Source organism: Rhipicephalus sanguineus, chromosome 3 (genome assembly GCF_013339695.2).
Source record: "Rhipicephalus sanguineus isolate Rsan-2018 chromosome 3, BIME_Rsan_1.4, whole genome shotgun sequence".
NCBI lineage: Eukaryota > Metazoa > Arthropoda > Arachnida > Ixodida > Ixodidae > Rhipicephalus > Rhipicephalus sanguineus.
Genome location: NC_051178.1, coordinates 34,602,235 through 34,627,390, shown reverse-complemented (window position 1 = coordinate 34,627,390; position 25,156 = coordinate 34,602,235). Strand labels below are relative to the sequence as shown.

General features: G+C 44.0%; 1 protein-coding gene across 3 annotated transcripts in view; it reads right to left on the bottom strand.

Annotated features, from left to right (window-relative positions):
• The window catches only part of LOC119386545 (leucine-rich repeat and calponin homology domain-containing protein), a 189,168-nt gene that overhangs the window by 11,212 nt on the left and 152,800 nt on the right, over positions 1-25,156 (bottom strand). For 2 of the 3 annotated variants that reach the window (XM_037653821.2, XM_037653822.2), the window contains one exon: positions 17,708-21,422. The exons of the other annotated variant lie outside the window; for it this stretch is intronic. In XM_037653821.2, the coding sequence (XP_037509749.1) occupies positions 21,135-21,422 (288 nt within the window). In that variant the 3' untranslated portion in view covers positions 17,708-21,134. Of the gene's footprint in view, positions 1-17,707; positions 21,423-25,156 lie in introns of those variants that run through there. 3 annotated transcript variants of the gene reach the window in all.

Here is a 25,156-nt window from a genome sequence, read left to right as displayed (position 1 = left end):
CCATCGGGCGTCACACCATGTGAAATGCATAACAATTCGGTGATTTAAAGCCAGCCACCCATTACAAAAGGCACGCACGCGCGTATTCCCTTACGAACACCTAGTGGTTGCATCGCAACTTCGAAAAAGTATCACGTGCGTAATTGCTGCTGGTTTAAAGCATGCCACCCATTACAAAGGGGATACACACAGTGCGTGTATTCTCTTACACACACGTGGTGGGTACACTGTTGTCATAAATGAACTGTTGAAGAGAGCGGAAACCTTTACCTTACTACAGTTATGTCGAGTGTGTGTGTGTGTGCGCGTGTGCGAGACCGGGCGACTGAACATAATGACAAGCGAAATAGAGCACGATGAGGATGGGGCCGGATATCGCTATCGCGTTCAACTCTTAAAGGCGAAGCTTAAGTGTCTCCCAATTTTTATATCAGTCTAATAAACATTACATTTGAATTCGTATGATTCAGCAAGCTATATTGAAGCATTGCTCGACCCCAGAGGAATACATTAAGTTAACGAAAGTTACGTATAATTTTCACATGAGTGCTCCATAAAGTGCACTTAGTTTCGATAATACTGATGTACGTACTCTAACGTGAGGGTTGACGTTACGTTGCACCATGAGTTACCCTTTAAACGCCAGTGTTGTTGACGTGCCTGGTAAGCCCACGATGTGCACAGAGCGGCTACACTTACAAAAAATGTCAATCCACCTTGTAACGCTTGGCTCAAAGCCATAAAATACTGCATAGAAGTAATCGCTGACTGCTTCGCATGAAACCGATTCCCAGAACGCGTGGGGTCTGCCGAATGTTTTTTACACAGCAACTGTAATGGGAATACCATTACAGTTATTTTTTTAAATGTCCAACAGCAACACTCGTCAAAGGCCGATGTTGAAGGCCTTCCACTTTTTCAAACTTTCTGCTTTGCCGTATCCTCTCCACCTTCAACTTTCCATATTAGGGCGACCCTTGCACTTTATATGAGGAGGTCGCTAAGAGGATCACCTTCCCTGCAGAAGACCGAGGTCAGAAGTTGGCGTTTAAAGCTATTTCAAGTTTACTTGGAAACTACGTGTAAATCAATCATGTTGCAACTGAATAGCTGGTCACGTCCATTTTTTTCACCCCGGCATATATGTATATCCTTTGTGTCACTCGAGCTTCTAGCTCTGCCCTTGATGTACCAGTGGAACATTAGGACGCCAAGTTTATTGTCTCCTTTGTCCCAGGCTCCGAGCTAATCATGTTTGACAGGCGGCTAGAAAGCAGCAGAGTGCGAAACGGTGGAGAGCCAGCAACACCGTGAACTAGCGAAGCAATTGTTTGAAACCTCTTTGGAACTGATTGTAAAAGGTTTTACTCTGACTTGACACAACACTTATTAACAAAACTACATAGACATTTCGCCTTTTATGCAGGCGGCATGTAAACTGGCAAGAAAAAAAAAAACGAAAACAAATGAGCGGAAGTCCACTAATCACAGATGTCCTTGTGAACGTCCAGTAGTGGGCCGTGGTTGTTGTTGCAAGCCGATGCATTGCGACGGATGAACCACGATTCCAAGAGTTTTCTTCCTATCCACCTTCATTCACGAGCCGGCGTCGTTGCATTGTTTAAGTCGTCCAGCACTGTTCATCAAGCTCCGTCTAAGAATGCTTGCGTGGGTTGCTTTAGCAACATCCCGCTCGTTGATCCTTACTTGCATGTTCCCCGCATCATACTTGTAGATGACGCCGCTCTGATCGTCCGCAGGTGTGCAGTCTTTGGGTTTCGCGAACACATGTCCCAAGGTGTTAACGGGACTTCGAAAGGGTTTGTGTGCCCAGCTGACGCAAAGCTCTCCGAACTGGGCCTGATACACCTTGAGCATGGGGCATAGACACAATGGACGTGGTATTCACTCATGACGTACTCCCCGTTCCTCTTCGCATGTGCTTCTGGGTGTCGTTAATAAATGCCCTAGCATGCTGCCGTAGTTTCAGTTCATCAACGACATTTTCCACTTCTAGTGTTTTAGGACGTTTGTTATTATTATTTGCAAATGAATTCCCCTTTCACCATCGGTGAATGAACAAAAAAAGTGATACGACAAAATGAGGCGTACACAATGAATGCTTGTGTTGGGCTGCCTCTTAGGTTTCCTTCGTCTAGTGTTTTACCATGTGCGATTTGGCTACCCGCATGCCTTCGTACGTTTTAAATGCGCATGTCCGTCCATCCGTCCATCGTAGCCGCCTACATCTGGGTGCTCTCGCAATCACCTCCTTCATTTGGTGTAGATCAACATTGGATGGGAGGGTAAGAGGGTTTGGCGAATGTGACTGTCTGGTTATGACATGAATAACCAGAAAATCCTGTCGCGCACGTCGTCAAACCCTTTCCTCCAGACACGTGTGGCACATACCCGTATACCACGGGCCGTGGTATGCAGGTATGCGCCACACGTGATTGACAGTTTATATCTACCCAAGAACGGCGAGAACAGACATTGGTAATCTAAATAAGAGAGCGTTAAGAAAAACCGACAGTGGGAGTGTTGACTCGACGAATGATAAGAATAAAACTAAGGATCCCAGCAGGAATCGGACCCACCCAAGCATTCTGCGTGGCAGTTCCGTATTCTACCACAGAGCCACACCAGGTCTTGAAACTGTTTTGGAAAAACACCCTATGCAGGCGTAATGTCGGTGCAACGTCAGTTGTGGTTGCAGTGCTGACTATCTAACTTTATAACAAAGCAATAACATTACCTATGATACAGGCATCATGTCAGGTTAACGTCAATTGTGGTTCCGGTGTTGGCTCCGATTTTATAACAGCCTAATAAACATTACATTTGTATTCTTGTGATTCAGCAAGCTACACGTTGCTCGACCATGGCGGAATTAGCTAACGGAACTTACGTATGATATTCACATCACTGCATCGTAAAGTGCACTTCGTTTCGATAATACTGACGTCTGCGCTCCGACGTAAGTGCCGATGTTACGTCAGACCATAAGTTACCCTTTAAACGCCAGTGCAGTCAACGTGCCTCGTAAGCCCACAATGTCCACACATCTACTACACTTACAAAAACACGTCAATCCACCTCGTAATGCTTGGCTCAAAGCCAAAAAATGCAGCAAGACAATTAATTGCTGACTACTTTGCATTAAACCGATTCCCACTAGGTATGGGATCTGCCGGATGTTTTATTAAATAAATTCTGTATTATTTGGTTTGTGATCTATTGCGTTATACTGTAACGGAAAAGTAATGACGTTACTTCTTCGCAGTCACTGTAACAGGTTAGTTTTGGAAATTCTGTAACTGTAACTGCTGCACAGTTACTTTTTTGGCCGAGGTAACTGTATCTGTTACTTTTTACTGGTAACATGCTCATGACTGCTCTGTATTCACAAACACATTAAATCAGCGGCATAACTTACTGATCGTGCTGCTTTCTTGGCTCCCAGTGCCCTTTATATGAAAAATATTTGTCCTCAAACACATAAATGAAGTCCGTTTTATTTCAAGAAATATGGGCCCATGAGTAGCAACTCTGTAGTGCAGTTTGATTTCACACACTGAAATCACTAGGCCATTTTTCTAGCCATCCTCACACACGCAAGCACAGAACAGCATGACAAACAATACAGGAGGTAACAGTGTCCTCGTTACAGTGAAAAAATATGTCACATTGTGCATATTCTCTAGAATGCCAACAAAATAATCACTTCGAAAAAGAGCACTTACACTTCACAGGACTTAAGAGTTTCCCCAGACATGCCAGAAGACCTATCAATACACTTCTTAATAGATCTGGCTTAGTCACCGCTTGTCTAGTTGCCTCAAGGTGGAGGATATAAAATGACACAACCCTGCACAAGGCAACAACAGAGGATGATGCGCAGCAGTTGTGCACCCACCACAGCCACTGAATACGCAAGCTCAACCCCCGTTGGACCCAACATACCTCATCTGCAGTCATCAATATGCTACAGCCCATTTTAAGAGCTGATCTTCAGCCCCTTCGCTTCACAATTAAAAAAGCATATCAGACACTGAAAAGCTGCACCCACAGCTTTTTATGCTTGCTCATTTCGGATTACCTGCGCTTAAACGACAGTGTAGTGACAATGATGGAATTGCTTCTTGATTCCTGCCAGGTGCATTTCTATTCCTCCCTTCCCTATGCCTTTTCTGTGGCATCCTCTTTGAGGCAGATAGCCCGTGCACCCCTTCGGAAGTGTTAAAAGCTGCCTAACAGCAGATAAACATTTAGGTACTACACATCTACAACTAGTCATCTCAGCAATAATAAACACCTTCAACTAGGCAAGGAAAACATTGCAGGGACTTAGCAGGATGGAACTTTGGGCTAGTTGGTGTAGCACAGTTACCAAGGGGGGTGAAGGGACAGCAGATGATGGGACCAACTAGGCCACCTTAAATATCTACTAAAATAATGGTTGCTGCACATTGAAGAAATAAAGCAGTCATTCTCGCTTTTACAGCAAAATGAGCGCTGCAGGGAACTTCGGCAGTGAGCTGTTTCATACATTTCATGTTGCAAGGCTGTTACTATCTGTAAGAGGAACATGTGCTCCAGGCTGCATTATGACAACTCTGCTCGAGGAAGTAATGCGAGTCGTATGCGACACATGCTGGGCTGTGGAGAGTGCACAATGTGTGCAGGGATTGTGGCAATTTCTTAATCCAAACTTCCCTGAGGGCATGAAATCCAGCACAGGCACTTTTACTCGGCCCTCCTTCAAGCAGCAACGGGGACAGGCACAGTTCAAACACACAGGCTATGCAGCCAGCCACATAAAGACATGCGCTAATTGTTCCAGGGCTTCCAGAATCACTACCATCTGGCAACAAATTTCGATGCCATATTCTCAAGCAGTGATGGCAGGTTAGTCTTAAACAATATGTGACTTCACTGGACATTCTAATATCATATTTGCTTGAATGCATCGAGCTGAGACTTGATAATGCATAAAGCAAAAGAATTGACATTTGGGCAAGTTGGCACCAGTTGAACATCTTGATAGGGTGGCACAAACAATGATAACACAAGAAAATCAACAAAGGAGCATTGAACTCGCAACAAACTTGATAAAAAATCATACAAATGCTTGGTGGATCATCTAAACCTCATTTGCAGTGTTGACGTCATGTACCATAATCTACGGTGTGCAAGAAGCTGCTTTTTCCTAAACTTTCATCAGTGCGTCTTATACACACAATAAGTTATGCATGCTTGAGCGACAAACCTGTACATTTTTTATTCTCAAGTATGATAACCTGTGCGCAACAGCATTCGGAAATAGAAGTTACAGTGAAACAAGAAAAGCCTCAGAAGTCACTATAGTCATGTGCACTATTTAGCTGTTTTAGTTGTTTGTTCTCAAACAAAGTATTAAACCCACGAAAGTGATGCAATAAATAAGGGCATGACAATGTTGCATTATTACACTGTAGCACCGAGTCGCAAAATGAAAGGAACAATTTGCTATCATCACTGTCAGTTTGTGTGTGAAAAGTCTCGTCACTGCTGCTTCCAGCTGCCAGTCACCTTTGATATGTTGTATGTGTGTGCTGGTTTTGGTGCAATGCAGTCATTGTATGTACTCCCCATTGAGCACAACACACCATAGAGGCAGCGCCAATGACGCCTTTCATGGTGCTTACAATGCCACACACAGACATTATTCAGAGGCCAACAATGGCAACCCAGCGATGCTACCGACTGAAACAGCAGCCGAACTTTTGACAGTGCACCGGACAATGTGGCCTTTGGTGAATTCAAGTGAGGTGCAATATAGTTTTTCTATGCTTTCCAGCAGCGTTAGTTCAAATGCTAGATAATGCTAAGGTAAGTTTGATAACGCTAGAATTTGCAGCTAGAAATTCAGTGCCGTGCATGACTACAACAGTTTGTGATGATTGTACAAGAGTCATCAGGCCAGCTGAGTGAAAAATGGGTGTGTCTTATACAAAAGTGGAGCTTATATTCAGAAAAGTATGGTATATTCTTGCGTAGATGTAATTGATAAAGCATTTCTAAACAGCAAGAAGGGGTGACGAAACGTACCTTCTTCCGCTATGTTGTGAAGCAATTCATGAATGAAAATTAGCTGCCATTCGAAGTTTCTGAAAGCACACCTACACAGTTGATTTTTTTTGCTCATTATATAGAGGGCCCCAATAATCTCTTTCATGACGTAATTGCCACATATAAACAAGACTGTGGTATCATTAAACAATTCGGGTGCTCTTGTGTTTCAAACAATGCCATGCAACATACAAGTACACATTGTCTTCTGACACATCCTTATGCTAAGATTATCTTATATTTAACGAGCAACAAACAGTAACTTATACAGAGATACCAACTAGCCCGCCTTTCACCGTTTGTTTAGTTAACAACTTGTATTTAAGCCTGTCAAGGCTTACAGGAATCTGACCCCAAGAAAACCTCGGACAAGGAAAGGCTTCCTTGTTCAATCAGTGTTTTTTTGAGAAACAGTGTTATCAGCAATAGAAAAGAATCTTAAATTCACTATAGACCTACTCCGTGCTTGTAGACAGCGGTATGCGCCGCCGATATATTTAGGGCCCTTGTAGCGACGTCGAGGCGCGTAGGCTCCGAGCCGTCTCATCTCTGAGCTCGCTACCGCCCTTTATGATCACGTGTCATCTGGCGCAGCAGGTGCAAAAGCTGCTGTGTGTGTGTCTAGATCCCTAGGTGTTCAGTCTTTCTGCACTGGTAAAATTTGTCATAAACATGAACCAACTCGCCCAAGCAGCACTTGTAGCATCGACAGTTGAAAAAGGCTTAATTTGTGTATGTTCTTTGATGCAACGACCCACAAGCCTAACATTCTGTTCAGGGCTATTGTCACATAAAGAGATGCACAGTATATCAGCCTAATAACTGAGATATTTGCAATCATTAGTTATCATTCATCCATTTACAATAAACTCTCATTAAATGGAACCTGAAGGGACCAGGAAAATATGTTCCGTTTAACAGGAGTTCCGTTTACCGAGAAAAGAACAGGGGTGCAGAATTCAGGTATTAAATCAGTCATATCTGAGGTAGTTGTTCCATTTAAGCAGCAGTTCCATTTAACAGATTTCCGTTAACCGAGTCTACTGTATAGTGCAAAACTTCAATGTTCTTATTAGCTTCCTCATGCAGTGTAGCCCCAGCGATAATAAGGAACTGCATTTACACGACTGTAAGTCTACTTGCATGGAGATCAACCCCTGAAAATCGCGCATAAAGAAAAAACACACACACAAGCGCATTTTGTAATGAAAATTTATTTTAAGTTGTCGCCGGACTGACTACATATGCAGAAGAACGTGTTGTTGGGCGAGTTGGTGCTTGCAGAGTGACATAATGCAGCGCTAAAAAACACACACCACAAAGTAAGGAACACAAACCGACATGACAGGCACTACTCACAACTTTAATGAAGACTACAAGATTGTGGCACATAAAAAAGCATCCCAATGCGCAAACACAGCATCACAAACCATAGGGGGCGTATCATATCAAAGATGTGATATGTTCCACATTGTACAGAGAGACCGACGTCTGACTGACGCAATCATCATTCTTCTCTTTGATATAGAAAGCCTCGAGAAGTTCACGCGCTGTTTTATCATGGCTTCTGCCCAGAATCCTCACGTCATTAAATCTTGGCACACAAGAGCAGGTCTTACAATGCGCCGAAAGGTGCGCAGTAATATCCTTCTTTAGATTGTTTGCATGTTCCCTCATGCGGTCATTGACACATCTGCCCGTTTGTCCCACATAGGACTTCCCACAAGTTAGTGGTAGTTCATACACTATCCCCGTAGCACACCGAGTGTATGGGGTGGCATGCTTAACCTGCCAGCCCGTCTTTGAGGTGCCCATAATGCGAGGGCACAGATTGTGCTGAGATTTAATGACTTGAGGATTCTGGGCAGAAGCCATGATAAAGCAGTGCGTGAACTTCTCGAGGCTTTCTATATCAAAGAGAAGAAGGATGATTGCGTCAGTCAGACGTCGGTCTTTCTGTACAATGCGGAACATAATTTTTTCAAATCTTTGATGTGATACGCCCCCTATGGTTTCTGATGTTGCGTTTGCGCATTGGGATGCTTATATATGTGCCACAATCTTGTAGTCTTCATTAAAGTTGTGAGTAGCGCCTGTCCCATCTGTTTGTGTTCCTTACTTTGTGGTGTGTGTGTTTTTTAGCACTGCATTATGTCACTGACTACATATGCTCACTGGTTATTGTTAAGGGGGGACATGGCACTCGAAAAAAAAGTTTATTTCTTGATTGATTTTGATGAAACTTCCCAAGTTTATGTATATTTGTGTCCTAATTTCAAATACGCAATTATTTTTCTAGCATGGTGTGGAGTTTTTAAAATACAAAATATTTCATGTGCCTTTTGGGGAGCAAAGTTTTTTCTAAAGTGAGTTAGCTACACAGTAAATCAGCATATCACGATAATCTGCAAACCGGAACTGTGTGCCGTGCAACAAAAATGCATGTTCTAAACCCATTAGAACAAAACTTACGGTATGTTGAACATCCACAAGTGAAATTCTAGCTTGAAATTGACTCACTTGTGAATGTTCAACATGCCATAATGTTGTTCAAATGGGTTTAGAGCATCCATTTTTGTTGCACTGCACACAGTTCCGATTGCAGATTATCATGATATGCTGATTTACTATAAACACGCCATAGCATCCCCAATTTCTCGCTTGCTCTGCCGTTACTGGCAGTACTAGTTTCGGTTTCCATGTAAGTCGACCCCCCAACTTCGGATCCCAAACTTAGAAAAAAAACGGGTCGACCCATAATCGCGTAAATACAGTATTTAGCATTGATGTCTATGATCTATGCTAGAGGTGTGCACGGGCTCCGGGTAGCCCGAAAGCCCGACCCGGCCCGCGGGCCGGGCTCGGGCGGCCGACGTATTTTCACCTCGGGCCTGGGCCGGGCTCAGGCTACTTGGAGTTTTAGCGGGCCGGGCTCGGGCCCGGCGCAAAGCCCGACTCAAGCCCGAAATATAGAGAATGAGCGGTAATTGTTTTCCAGCACGCATACAGCGCCTTTTCCGCGACCGCCCTTTACCGCTTTTCCTTTCCATTCGCTACTTTAAACTAAAGGGGAGCAGGTAAAGCACTGCCTATGTTGCACTCCGACAAACAGCGAAGTAACACCACCTGAGCTAGTGACGGCACCACCCGACTGTTCGCGTTAGATTTAAGGCCAAATCCCATATGAGTGAAAATGCACGCGACAGCGACGAGCGACCCGACGTATATCGCCTTCGTGCAAGCTGACGCTTGCATCGGCATACCCCATACACGTGACGGCTTTGGCGAGCGAATTCCATTGTTGCTGGCATGAGGCCGTATACTTGTATAGCAAAAGCGCCGCACTTCGTTGAAGCCGGAATCGTTGGACTGCTTGCTGTTTTTGCTCGACAATTTGTAATGTGTGTATTATAGACTGTTCTTCGTGTGTCGTTTGATCATATTTGATATGCTCAACAAAGTGCCAAATTACCGGAAAACGATGCTTTGTTTTCGCAGCGAACCTTCAAAAAGCCGGGCCGGGCCGGGCCGGGCCTGGGATTGTGTTTTCGTACGTCGGGCCGGGCCGGCGGGCTCGCAGCCCTTTGCCGTCGGGCTCAGGCGGGCCTTCGACAAAGTCAGCGGGCCCGGGCCGGGCTCGGGCTTGGATATACGGCCCGTGCACACCTCTAATCTATGCTATAGCATACTTCATGAAGAATTTACAAAAAATTTTAAACCTTGTCTTACGGGGGCAACCAAATTTTTCTAATAGTGGTGTACGTGTAATAGCTTCAATAACATTTGCTGGCAGGCTAGTTGGTGACGCATAGTTCATAGGTAAAAACAGCACAAATGAAATGAAACACAAGGAAGACACGGGACAGAGCACTTTGTCCCATATCTTCCTTGTGTTTCATATCGTTTATGCTGTTTTTACCTGTGAACTATGTGTAATAGCCTTTCTTAATTCTCTGATTATGCTTGGCGTCACAATGTGTTAGATGGAAAGGGAATTTGTAGCAGCAAAGAGGTCAAGGGCCTGCATCAGATCTAATGTTGCTCTAAAAAGAAGTAACACTTTCTGAGGCAGGTTTGGTAGAGGTATCAAAGATAACCTAATCGAAAACACAATAAAAGTACAATGTACTATGGGGATGACTTTTCCGTCATTTTGAGAACTCTAATATTGAACACATTGTTACTATCATTGTTCAAGGTGTTCCACAAATGTGGCTTAAGATTGCAATTCAATTATGAAGTTCCAAAATATAATGAGCTGCAATTTTTAAATACAAGGCTTAATAGAACCTATCAGCATGTCAGCCGGGTGTATAGCCCAAGATTAGAAAAAAATTATGCTAAGTTTTCAGTTCGCACATTCAAGTATGGTAAAAATTGAAAGTGCTTTTCTGCCCCTGCTCTCGGCTCCATTGAAATTGTGTTTTCACCAAGCTTCTGACAGTTGTTTAAAACAACTGGCACATTTTTAGGTGGCATGTTTTGCGGACAGCATTACTGGTGTGGCTGTGCAGAAGTTTGTTAGGTGTGTAAAATTAGGTACGTCCGTGAGACATGCTAATTTAGATCCTGCGTAAAAAGAAAAATTTGGTCTAATTTCATATGCACACAAGCTGTTGCATGGGCTCAGAAATTTAGTAGGCAGATTCAAGGTAACAGTCCTCTTTTCTGCCCCTAATAAGATGAGTAATATGTGTGAAAAAGTTGAGGCATTTGTTGCCACAGGCAACTTCAGGTGGAACTTAAGGAAGGGTGCACAATTAAACACATGTGGCTTTTTCTATCTCGTAAATTAAAATTGGAGTAGTGTAGCAACTGCCTTTTTTCATGTGGGCATTTTGACATTTAAATGAAAGATTATCTAAGCACAAATGTTTGTTAGAAGGCAACATGTACTCGCACGTTGCACAACATTGCTCTGAGCACAAGTGTGCCCCAACCTTTAAATTCTGTTTGTACATGGCATTAGAGCCATGAGAGAAATTAATAATAATAATAATAATAATAATAATAATAATAATAATAATAATAATAATAATACCGGGGGTTTAATGTGCCAAAATCACAATATGATTATGGGGGTCGCTGTAGTGGAGGGTTCTGGAAATTTCGACCATCTGGTGTTCTTTAACGTGCATCGACATCGCACAGTACACGGGCCTCTACCACTTCGTGTCCACCGAAATGCGACCGCCGCGGCCGGGATCGAACCCGTGACCTTCGGGTCAGTAGCCGAGCACAGTCACCAGTTATCCACCGTGGCGAACCATGAGAGAGTTTACTGAGGCCTACTATATACAGAAACAAGGAACACTCTGTGTAAGCATAGCTTCAATAACATTGTGTGACAGTGAATTTGTATTTTTGAATCTCTTCATAACATAGTGGAAGAATGTACATTTGGTCCTCCCTTCTTGCTCGTTGTAATGTACACAATGTGCATGACTTCTAATAAAGTTGCTTGTGAGTTCAGCGCTGTCCTGTGTTTCCTTCATCGTGTAAATTTTCACTGCCCAATCAAGATGTGCATAAAGCAACTTAGCTTGCAAGCGTTAAGTGGGGAATGACAACAGTTGGGCATCTCGGTGGATGCGAGTGCACGTGCTCCATCAAAGTCCAAAAGCACATATCACAGTACACTCACACGATCAACGCAGGCTCTAAATGCATCTTCTTTCCTTTTCAATAGCAATAATCACTATTAATATGATGTACCTTTCTAATTTTGTGTACCCAAAACTTTCCCAGGGTCCTGATAATTGCATGGAATTCCTACTGGAGAAGTGGCAAGTGCTAAGCACCAGAGAAAGGAATGAGATGCAGGATTGACAACTATCGCTGGGCAAAATTAAGCCAGAGAAAGCTGTAGCTTGACTAGTCTGAGCTGAGCCCGCACTACCATGCACAGATCAGCACATGCTATAGTGTAAGCATGCCTGCATTATTTGTACAGCATTAACAGCTGCCTTTTCCCACACATCTGCATCTTCTTGCAAAACTTGGTTCATAGTGACCTCCATTTTTGTTTTTGCAACTTAAAAATATGAAGGTTTTTGTGATCACCACAGCTTCCTTTCACTCAAATATTGCTCAACCACCCTCAACATAATTGTCTGGTTGGTTCAGTGCACATACACTAGAACTAAAAAAAATTTGTGAAGGACAAGAGCAGTCAAACACACTTAACTGTTTTGACGATTCAGACCAAACTATGCTATATGAAAAATATTACGAAGTTTGGTTGAAAAATCAGTCATAAGCACGAAATCATTAAAAGTTGCCACTAACATATAAGTAGAGTTGTTCTTTTTCAAGTTTTATATTTTGCTAAATTTGGGGAGCAAAAATTGGGTGCTATTTTTAAATGATAATCAGGGAGAAGCCGGGTTTTTTATGGAACCATACTGAAATTTGGGTTAAATTGGCAAGTTCTAAGTAATAAATTTAAGCAAATTAATAAGTAATAATGACAGTAAAGAGCTAGGCGCATTCTGAAGTAGCCTGTCAAACTTTGTACTGTCACTGCATGGAGTTCACTTAACCCAACAGGATCCAACTTGGGTGCCCCGAGGCTGGGTAGACAGTGCACGTGCACCGTGAGCTGCGTGCAGCGTAAAATAAAAGGGACAGGTTGGTATGCGCTTTTGGAATTCGGGGTGTAATAACTGGTTAAAATCATGTTTAACCTGAAAACGAACAACTCTACGTATAAGTAATTGTATGCATTTGCAAGTGCATTATTCCCACTTCGTCCATTAGACTGCCACGAAAGCACAACACAATGCCAGACACGGAGACTGGTTTCCTAGGGCATCACCTTTCAACAAGCACTGAACTCCTTCAGACCCTTCAAGATACAAGTGAGTCTGTATGGACAATACAGTGAGCAACCAACAGGTAGCCGAGAACCTTCTGACGGAGTCATAATTCATTAGGATACTTCGCTAGTTCTAATACAGAAAAATAGTAAAAACACGACTGTAGAGTAAAAGTAAGGGCAAGCAGCACAAAAGATACATTTCAGAAGAACATACACAGCAAAGATCTGGCTGGGAAAGATAATAATGACTAAACTCACAACAGTGCAAATTATTAAACAGCCTTTATATTTTCTCAAGGACACACACACACATAAAAAGAAGCGCACAAAAAATGCACACCAGATGACGCATTAAGCTGCAGGTACAAAATGTATCAAAAAAGCACCAGAAATAATGTTTTTCAAGTCTGTGCAGGTTCCTAAATAAAAGTAAAAAATCCATTCTGACTAGTAGCAGCACCTTAAATATGCACAGTTGATCATTATTATGGACTAAAAATGCACAACACTGCATTAAACTATGAGATACATTAGTTTTGAACAGATGGAAGGCGTTTTTGTGTACAATGCCCATTGCCACATTTATCTATATATAATATATATTTTCGTTACTTGTCATGTTAAATGGATTCTAGCGAGTGGACATTCTACAGTAAAATATTTGTGTTCTTGCTATTTCTAGAGAGACCTCACAATGTGAGCAAACAAATGCGACAAAGTAAAGGAAAGATGAGCTGTTAGTGTTCACAACACAAGCTAGGCTCTCACTTGTATACAAGTTCCCAGAAACAAGAAAATAAATGCAACTGCCTGTCCATGCTAACCTCAAACATAAAAAGTAGGTTTGCCAAAAAATACACAAAGGCAACACGTTTATTCATGACTGTGTCAGGCTTCTCAGAGTGCGCAACAAAGTACACAGGTGCGCAAAAGACACATTTGCGCTTCACAAGAAAAGTGTGACGAATACTCACTCAACCAGGAATGTTAAGTAAAAGTGCTGGAAACCCCGAAACTACGAATGTAGATGAAACATCGTGCCACTCTAGGGCTTCCATCAGCCTGCTCAAACATGATCACATCAACAGCTCCATCATATTGGTTCCAGAAACCATTATCACCCACAGCTCATACACACCATGCCCAAGTCAGAAGTGGGCACGAAAATGAAGAGATTTGCCAAAACAGTATGCGCACGGCCAGGAAACAACAAGGCCGAGCTTCAACATCAGGCACACAATGCAAGCAGTGTCCAAAACAGCTGCTAGAATATTCTGACCAGAAACAACACCTGTCTTGCCTGGATACAATGGAAGCTCAAAGTGAAAAACCTGTATCCGTAGTACACAGCTTCAATAGACACGGTCCCGAAATGATGATACACATTTACTCTTTCATGGCATACATGCTCAAGCACAGAAAAGTCGAGGCGCTTGTTCCTATCTCGCAGTGCTCCACCATAAAATAACAAAAGTGGCTTTAGATAGACTTGCTTCGCACAACAACAAGGGCTGAAGGAATCAAACCGAAGGTCGTTCATACACACGCAGCCTCATGCATCACTCGTTGGATTGGAAACAGTTCAATACGAATGCAAATGCAGCTTCAATATCCCTGCCAACTTATGAACCAAGACAAAACTTTTCACATGCACTTCAACTGCAATGTTCTAAGAGAATCAAGTTGCAGAAAATGCACCGATTTCATGCATAAGAAAATGCAGTAAGACAGTTCGCAGCATCAAGTAATGGAGAAAACTTGTACGCATCAGATTCCATCAATGCCAGCAGTGAATGAGACTTTGAGCTTAAATGACCACAGCGCTTGACAACAATAGTTAGCTAATAGCTAAATGAAAGTTTTGATAGTCACCTAAAGAGTGCCTTCGTTTAAATCCACTAATAAATTGGCATAGCCTTGCAAACTGAACACAGATATACTGATCAGCTATTATAAACTGATGATTTTGTAGGTATGTTCTAGATTTGAGTGTGATGGCTGCTGCCATGGAAGCTATGAGCTGCCGTTTTATTCCCATGCGAAACCAAGACGAATAAAGCACTCATAGAGAAGTTCAGTACACTGACGCTCAGAACAAAGAAAATTTCAAAATCTCGAAGTTACCATAGAATACTGAAAATACCCCCAGATTTGTATCGCCGTGTCTCACTTCCTCATTCACTGTTTTTTCACAACTCTGATGTACAGCTTAGAAAAAGTTGGTTAACCCTTTGAGGCTTACACCGTACATGTACGGCATCACCTAACAGGCACCAAAGGGTTCTCGCCGTACATATACGACATTGCTTGCATGTTTAAAACATGCGCCTTTTTTGATCATTTCACTTGCTTGGCATGTGCTGCCACACTTCGGGAATATGTGGAATTTTTTTCATGTGTCGATGTGTCACTGTTGGTTTTTGTTTCTTCTTTCCACAGCGGCGTACTGGCTTTCGTTTATGCATCCGAGCGCGCGCACATGGTTCGGCTGGCTTCACAGGCCTTTTTTGATATTTCTCTTGCTTGGCATGCAGTGCCACACATCGGGAATACGTGGAATTTTTTTCATTTGCCGGTGTCTCTCCATTGTTTCCTTTTTTTTCTTTTCAAAGCGGCGTGCCGGCTTTTGCTTGCGCATCCAAGCGCGTGTGATGCGGCTGGTTTCGGTTTTGTTCTTCAGGTGGTTATCGCTACTTGCGCCCGCAAAGCTGATGGCTGTCTGGTTTCGTCTCTCTCAAAGGGTGACTGCTTGTTACATTGTTTATTGCTCCCCGGGGCGTGATTACATCTATTTCCGTGCGGCACTAAATTACAAAAACCATGCCACCATAGTTGCGTTTCCCGTTTTGGGGATCAGGAAAAACTAACTCCGTCTCGATGACGATAAGACAAAAGATTATTATAGCTTTTTCACTCGTTTTGCTTTCCGGATGGGCACACAATACAATTTTCTTCCGTGCGCTCACTCATGCAGTTCGCTTACGCTATAGAAGTGCCAGAGTTGCCAGATGCTACCGAGCTAACAAGTGAATAATCGTCACAAAAGAAGCGCAAAAAATGCGGTGTGGCTTTCGCGAATAAGCTCAAAAGAAGCGAATATTTAATTAATCTTTCCATTCTTTAAAATATTTTATTTATAACAAAAAATGTCACTCAAATACGAAGAGGAGTTGAAAAAATCACTACTAATTATTTTATACAGCCAAAATGTGCGCAACTATTAACAAAAGCACTTATTTACCTTTTAACATTGTCTCCAGGGTAGCCTCCATTCGGTTGAATGCACGTTTGCCGGTGCATGATTAACGTTACTTGCTGATTCCCCCAACGCATGTTTGACTTCAACACTAAAATAACTATTGGCTGGGAAAATGCAAATAAGCCCAAAAAAACGCGACACGCGACTGGAAAATTCTACAAGCGACTCGGCGAAAAAAGAAGCCCAAATAAGCTTATTATAAGCGGAACTGGCAACTGTGGGAAGTGTGCGCCGGCTGCTCTGCTGCTAGTGAGTCGAGTGGCAATTCTTGCGATGTGGACTATTTCCCAAGTGTATTTTTGTTTGTCTGTGAGCTATGTTTATTACAACGCATAATTTTTATTTATAAAAAATCGTATAAGTGCTTTTTTTAGGACTTTGCTCGAGGTTACTCACAAATAAACCATGTGTATATAACAAAAAAATGATTGTTTTGTCACTTTATAGTCACACAGAAAAATTTTTTTCTTAAACAGAATCTAATCGTCTCATTGAGGCCTGCTTGATGTGCTGTACATGGCGCTAGTCAGCAGCTAAAGAAATAGCGATGTTAGATTGCATCAAAGAAGCGTCCTACTATATGTAGGACAGTGGGCATATATGGGTTAAGAGAACAGAACTTCTTTGTTTGGAAGTAGAAACTTTCGAATCTGATTAAAAAAACTCGCTTAGTGAATGATACAATTTATAATTTCATGCAAGCTATAATTTATCATGTAGCAAAGCTTCTGTTTCAGGTCACACATACTCGTACAGACATCTGGGAGAGAAAAACAAGGAAAGCCATCTGGTGTTTGTCCCGTGCTACTGTTTTTCTTTTTCACGCCTAGATGTTTGTACCAGTGTGTAAACCATTACGTCACATTATTACAGGGTTCATAAAAGTCCCAGAAATATTCAAAGGTGGACCTTGAAGACCCTGTCAAAGTTTCTTCGAGGGTGCAAAGCAGCATCCAATGTAGCCCTGCTTTACAATATGGGATTGTTGCCAAAACACTACAGGTAGTTTCACTGTAATAAAGAGGAACTTGCTGGAACTTTCTTGTAGCGGGTAAGGTTCATGAGTTGTGCTTCATTTATTTTTTTTTGTTTGAGGTACTTCACGAACATGTAACTTTCCTTTCATGCAACGCCTGCTCAACAAAGAGAAAACAAAAAAAGGAAGTGCAGGAGGATTTGGCATGAAGCCCTCATCAGATAAGCCAAGGGATAACAAGTATGAGAAGGCAAGCTGATGGATGGGGCAGTCAAATAAACAATAGCATAAGGTCCGAGAAAAGTAGTGTACATGGAGGAAAGAAAACTAGGGTTTTCCAGTTCCGCACGTGCAGGAACTCTAAAGTATCATACAGTCAAACCCAGGTATATCAAACACGAATATATGGAATTGCTGTCTACACATAACAGTTGTAATGCCCCTTGTAATATCCATGCGCAAAAGAATAACACTGTGCTATGGGTGTGTAAAAAAAACCATTCCACATTTTTTATATCAACACTGCGCCTCTTGCAAGTGAACTTCTTGAAACGCAACCACTTATGTCATTGGAAACATACATGCTGACAAAGAGGCACAATTCTTGCGTATGGTGTCAAACGAAGCATTGAATCTGAGGCAAACTACATGCTGCAGAGACTAAATAGCCAGCTGTGTGCATCAAAATATAAAGCAAGGGAGTCATTTGCACTCCACAATGACGAATTTGTTTTAACATCTTTAAATGTAACACAGATGTATAGTGCAGTGAAGCATGCACACTGAAGTCTGATACATATTGAATTGCCAGTGTGTTTTGTGATCCTCTCCCAATTCGATACATCCGTGCTATTGCATCCTTGCTTCTGAAATTGGGAGTTTGCCAGGTTCATGCAAATTTACCACAGAAAGCCGGTCAGATAATCTTGAAACCCTTTTTTGTCAGGTGTTGCTCAAGAAATTTGGGCCAATGAAGGTGAAATAATAATTCTGGGATCTTCAAGGGCCTGGAAAACATACTTTTCAACTTAAAGTGTTTCCAAGAGTTTTTTAAGGACCTATATTTGCATTTTAGGCAATCACACAGTTTTAATTTATGAAACTGAAGCTGACAATATACTTGTTTTAGGGAAAGGGCTAGAGGAATGTGAATTTTATTATTACATTTTTTTCCCTTGAGTCATATCAGTGAAAATACAAAACTCTAAATATAAATTCTGCTTATAAGTGCCAGTAATTCAAATAAGTTCAGCAGTTGTCTGATAACAGCATTTATATTTGAATGGCAATGTGCAGTTGGTCCTTGTAAGCAATTTTTCCCGAGTATGACACAAGACAATGCGGCCCTTACGACAAAAAAAAAAAAAGTCTACACTCAAATGTAGACTTTAAAGAGTGTCACAACATAGCCGCCATGTGGGAAGAAAAAAAAAGCACATAAAAGCAGAACTGCCTGTGCTTGCTGTTGAAAACTGACCAATTATGTTCTCTCTACTTCAGGCGCCTGTTAGCTACACACGTTTGATTGCTCACAAATAGTACCCCAGCTACTCATTTTGAGATCTCCACAAGTAATGTCAAAATAAAGAAAAGTTCCCAATGGTACATAAGACACCTAGGATACTCAATTTCAGAAAGCATAACCGTTGGGCATCTTATTAAAGGGACAGTGAACAAAAAATATTTAAAAAAAAAAGACGAAAGCATTGAAATTCGGCTTGGAAGTCGCGACCGTTCTAATAAACTGTGTTTATTTCGCATATTTTCGAACAGTTGGCTGCATTTTTGGAGGATTGTGAGCACGGTGGCTGTGACACAGAGTGTGCCAGCGGAGGCTGCACATGTTTCTGTCCTCTTTACCTCCACCTATCCTTTATGTCTCACTCTCCACAAAGGCGCTGACACGTGCCCCACCTTGGAGCACTGTTCACTGCCGGTGCCAATCGTTTTAGGAAACATAGTGGGAGTAAAGTGGGTTCAAAGACATGGGCAATGGCTCGTGATGTCAAATGGTAGGCAAGGAGAAAGATGGCGCGCCATTTTTCAGAGAGTTAAACGTCACCTCCTAGAGTTCACGGGGTGGCCGCTAGATGCGGCAGTTCATGAAAAATACAGCAAATTCCTTATTCTCCACTAGTTTCTGCCTCAAAACAAGGTTGTTTCAAACTATTTCAGCACTCAAGCTTTCAACTAAGCTGAAAAACTCGACGGCAAAAGTTTTGTTCAGTATACAGCAGATGCACTGAGCAGCAGTGCTGCAAATAACCTAAAAGTTTGTCTATCTAAACACATTCCTTTAGTGTGCCTTCTTTAAAGCAGCTTTTGCGATTAGCATAAAATATGTCAACAAAGTATAAATAAGTACCTACCACTTGAAAATATGCATACAATAGCTTTGTTCGATGCACTTCTATTTTCTCGATGATCTAAACTCCGAAAGAAAACATTAATAGGTTAATAGGCTCATATAAAAATATGATCAGAATTAGCACTTATTTGAATGTCGTGTAAAAGATATAAAGACAGTAAAAATAGCCATCTCATTGTATTTACAGACTGAGTTCAGTAGAATCAGCATAAGTACGGAAGCTGGAGCAGAGTCAGGCTCTTGGAAAGACAGGCTACCAATAAAAATGACAGTAAGCATAAGGCCAAGAGTTGTTTTGAGCATTCCTTCTCAAGAATGCAAGTGGGTATTGAATGCATCATGCATGCGAACAACAGACTAGATGGCAATGACAGTGCTACATTCCACTGGTTGATAGCGCAAATGAGTTCAATATGTTCTTAACACTTTCAAGACATACGACAGCAATGCAACTGGGAAAGAAAATAAATGTATTTAGCCTGTATTCGCCTTTTCGGTAGGTTTCAAGAGTGCGATAGCAGCAGCACATGTTGTACCCCAAGAATCTTCTGGTCACTTCAATTATCACTCTCTAACACCGAAGCAGAAAGCGTGTTTTTATGTTGTGCCAGAGTAAGGAAAGACTCTTTTTTCCACTTTCAGGTAAAACAAAGGCGCTTAAAGTTAAGGACTAACTCTTATAATGCTGTGTGTGCAGCTTAGAAGAATATTTCATTAAAATATTTGGCCAGCAATAGGGAGAAAAGCGTTGAAAATGTGCGGGCCACTCGCTAAGGCTTTTGTTCCCCACCAAATACTACTAGGCTATGCCGGCGCACAAAACTGGAAGCCTTCCAGCACCTGTGTTCGTAAGCAGCAAAAAGGTCTATACCAGTGTGGCATCATTAGAACCTATCACACGATGAAAAAATGTCCAAGAAATGATTCGTCTTTGCTATACCAGTGAAATGACAACACCGAAAAGAGAAAATGAAAAATACTGACGATGGCGCAACCTTTTTCACCAAAGTGCAACTGAATACCTTAGAACAGCATACGAAAAGAACGGCGCGACAGGACTACACAAAAGCTGCCTTATTTTGCCAAACACGATATTGATGCTGCACATGGACGACAATGCCTGCAGCACAACCTTGTCTGCTAATGAAAACAAAAATGTGTCCTCATAACACTGAGAATGTAGCAGGAAAATCTAAAGCAAATGTCAAACTCTGGATAGTGATTCCTTCGAAGATGGCCGCAGTTCTGAAGGACCAATACTGAGTGGCATGCACAAAAAGAAAGCTGAAGAATATATAGTCAGCACTGATGCTAGAAGGCATTAAGCGTTACGTTCGCTGAAACTCCTCCACTTTTTTTAAAGGTGCCACATGTCTACAACTAGTAAGTACAAGTTAAAATCCCTGCATAATGTCAAATCTTCATTTGTAGCTCAGAAAAGATTACAGGCTTTCCTTTTTTTTGCCAGACATCAGGAAATGTGTCCCATGAAAATTTTCTCTGGGAGAACAGCTCGAGATAACACACATGCCCTGTGGGCAACTTCAGAAACATTTTTGGCTCAAGAAGACTTAGCAATAGCACTTGGTTGGCATGGTCACGGCATCCGAGAAAGGCAGGCGTGAAGGTATAGGCTGCAGCAGAGGCCTGCGGGTAGCCAAAGGTCAAAGAAGCTCCACTGGTCACTATCTTGTGGTGGCGGCCATCCGCGTAGCAGCAGCAGGCAGGTTCCAGCCAGTGTGGCCAGGAGCAGACACGCCAGAGAAGGGTCGGCACCAGTGGCGCCCAGTGGCTGCCAGTGGCCAGGCACCAGTGCAGCCACACTGACGGCCACGCGGCCCATGTCTACACGAAGCACCAAGTCTTCCCAAGCAAACAGGTCCCCCTGCAACGGGTGGCCCAGCAGCAAGCATTGGCCCCTGTCTGAAGCTCATGGGTAGTGGGCTAGGTATGAAATGGCCTTCTAGAAATGCTGCCTTCTGACAATGCAACCTCATCCAGAGATGAATATACATAGTATGCGCTCATGAAATCTGCAGCGTGAGTTGGCACAAGCTCTGTTAAGCAAATCACCAAAGTTACTTCTTTCACAACAGCACCCTGCACATGTTGAAACCTTGTCAGTCGATCACACATCATGACCACAGTTAGAGCAAACTGGGTACATGTGCCTCTTCCAGTCAGTGTCGGTAGAAGCCTAGAGAGGACTTAAGTGAGAAAATTACTAAAAGATGCTTCTAGCTTGCAGACTCCAAAGATGAAGGGAGAACCCATCAGCCTTTGAAGCTCAAAATTCAAGCAGCCTTTCAGTAAAAAAAGCCAAAAGATATCAAAACATTGCTTGGGCGTTTTTATGTGACAAATTTTCAAGAAAATTCCATAGTTACACGTAAAACAATGTCATATTTATTGTGCAAGATGAACAGATGAATCATTTAGCAAAACAACTTTTATTCCACTAACTCAACGTAACCCACTACTCAACATCTACAGCAAACAGTTAAAGGGGCACTAACACAAGAAGTTTCGGTCAGGCATTTTTCTGCTGCAATATGTTGCTGGGGGGCTGCCACGATCTGCCCCGGAATCGCGGACAAGGGTGCGGGCCGAGGCGTCCGCGTTTAGGAAGGACGACCGAACAGCGTGACGGCGGTCACAGCTACTGACCGAGTGCTGTGCTCGTCGGTGTTTATTATGATCTCGTGACCAATGTTGCCCGATGAACCTGGCAGGCGAATGAAGCTATGCTAGAAAGGGCACCACATGCTCGTAACACCCCTTATCCCCAGTTACTGAACACACACAAAAAAAGTCCTGCCATATCCCCGAAGTGAATGATGTCAGAGGAGCTTGCTTGGAGATGATCGGGTAACTCGTGAATCCTCCGTACAAATTCCTCTAGAGGTGACCACGTTGTTATATATTAACACATTATATACACAATGTTTCTTGGGTGTTCATGCTGAGCAGCTGTAGCGAAGTGCACTGAGTGAGCTCCCGGTGAAGAGAAAGGAAGCGCGCCGAGAGCAAGTGCTGTATATGGGCGCGGCCCTCTAGCGGTCATCTATCTAATGAGAGCACGTGCTGAGTGTGCAGCGAAGTGTGCGGCGCCACGCCATCTAGTGAGCGCACTTGAATCACCGGAGGAAGCACAGCTGCGCCTCTAACAGGAGCAATGAGAACTAGTGGATACGGCACGATGGACAACGCGCGAGCATAAGAACGTTGGCGAGCAAGCTCCTAAAAAGCAAAACACAAGTTCCAGCCAGGTTGACAGTGGCTTAACCAGGCGAATAGCGGTCTTGTGCCCTTTGATGTTGAGTGCTCTGCCTGGGCACAGGCGTTGGTGGGCTGGGTGTGGCAACGCCAGGTGCTGCCTGAGCCGTAGTCGTTCCATCCTGAGGGTCTGCAGTGGCTGGTAGAGATGGTAATAAACTTGGCATTAGTCCAACAGGTGGCACAAAACTGGCAACACTTGTCACCTGCGAAGTGGTGGCTGTCTTGTTGGCAGCAAGTGGTGTTGCCGTTGATCTTGATGGTGCAGGCTGGGCCCTACGGCGAGCCCTCACGTGGTCAGCATGCCGATGCCACGTGGTTCCATCCTGCGTACGTATGAGCAGCGATGAAGAGCTTGAAGGTGAGATCACCTGTCCGGCAGAGCCCATGTCCAGTCTTCACAATCCGACCCAGCAGAAGCTCACAGGGTGCATGGCCGTGGACATCATGGGGTGTGGTCTGGTACTGGCATAGTATGCGGGTGACTTGCGTTCGGAAGTCCCCAGCCTGGCTCTTCTTAAGTTTGCGCTGAATGGTCTGCACCACCCGCTCAGCTGCACCGTTAGACGAAGTGTGGTACGTCGGAACCATCATTCGGTGGATTCCGTTCTTTGTCAGCCAGGCCAGATACTCCGTGCTAGCGAAAGCAGGCCCATTGTCAGAGACTACGACGTCCGTCCGGCCACCCCTGGGCGGTGAAGACCTGCCGCAGCGCTGCAATGGTCGCGCCTGCTCGCGGAGTGAGTGGTGACAGGTAGAACCTCCACCAACTTTGACAACGCGTCTACTACCACCAGGAAGTAGTGGCCTTTGAAGATGCCCCTGAAATCCACATGAAGGCGGGACCAGGGCATCTGTGGGAATGGCCAAGGGGTGATCTACACCTGACGTGAGGCCTGCTGATGTTCGTGTTTGCAGTCTGCACCATGTGAGCTATGTCCTGGTCCAAGCCAGGCCATCAAACGTGGTAATGGGCCACCATCTTGGTCTTTTCCACACCTGGATGCCGCACATGCAGCAATTGCAGGACCCTGGACTGGAGACTTTGTGGGATCACCACCTTGGAACCCCAAAGTAGGCAGCCCTGCTCCAGGCTCAGCTCAGCAGCCTTGTGGCTGTAGGACTGCTGCACCAACTCCTTCCCTCGGGATACTGCCTTCACCTCCTGGGACAGGACTGGGTCCCGACTGATCACCTGCGATACCACAGACCTCGAGAGAACCTCCGGGTACGTGTGCTCCAGCATGAACACCTCAGCTGGCTCTGAAACAACAGCAGGCACTTCCAGCAGGGGCAACCACCTCAGGGCATCAGCAGGTCCTAGGTCCTTTCCTGGACGGTAGACCGACTGGTAGCTGTAGGCCACAACCTTCAAGGCCCAGCGTACCACTCGAGGCGATGCCTGCATGAGGACCGCCTTGTCAGGCCCCAGGAGCCCCAGCAGTGGTTTGTGGTCCGTGACTACCTCGAACCTTCGGCCCCACAGGTACCAGTGAAAACGCTCGACGCCAAACATAAGGGCCAGTCCTTCCTTGTCCAGCTGGCTGTAGCGTTGCTCTGCAGCAAGTACACGGCGGGAAGCAAACGACACAGGGCGTTCCTGGCCACCCTTGTCTCGGTGCGCTAGGACAGCTCGCACACCGTATGGTGATGCATCTACAGTAAGGACGACAGGCTTGGCCAGATCGAAGTGCACAGCACTGGGGCCTTGGTGATTAGCTCCTTACTGTGCTGGAAGGCCACAACCGCTCCTTCTTCCACACCCAATGCTGACCATCTCGAAGCAGAGTATGCAGCGGCTGTAGATGTGCCGACAGGTTTGGCAGAAACCTCCTGTAGAAGTTCACGAGACCAAGATAGCTCTGAAGCTCTTTCTTCTTTTGGGGCTTCGGCGCCATCAGAAACACCTCAACATTGCGGGGGGCCGAGGTCAGGCCAGCCTGGGATATGACATGTCCCAGGTACTCAACGCTGGGAACCAGGAACCCACACTTTTCCCACTTAAGTTTGATATCAGCATTCTGAAGTCGTGGCAGGACGTTGTGCAGATTCTGCATGTGGTCTCTGTCGTCGATACCGGTAACCAGGATGCCGTCCAAGTACACCGTCATGTGCCCCATGCCCCTGAAGAGGTTGTCCATCTCCCCCTGGAAGGCAGCTGATGGTGAGGCCACGCCAAATGGTAAACGCGTGTACTAGAGCAACCCCATAGTTGTCGATATCGTGACATACTTCTGTGAGGCCTCCCGGAGCACCAGCTGCTGGTAAGCATCTCTGAGGTCGAGCTTTGTGAACTTCTGTCCATCAGACAATGCTGACCGGAGATCTTCCATCCGAGGCAGT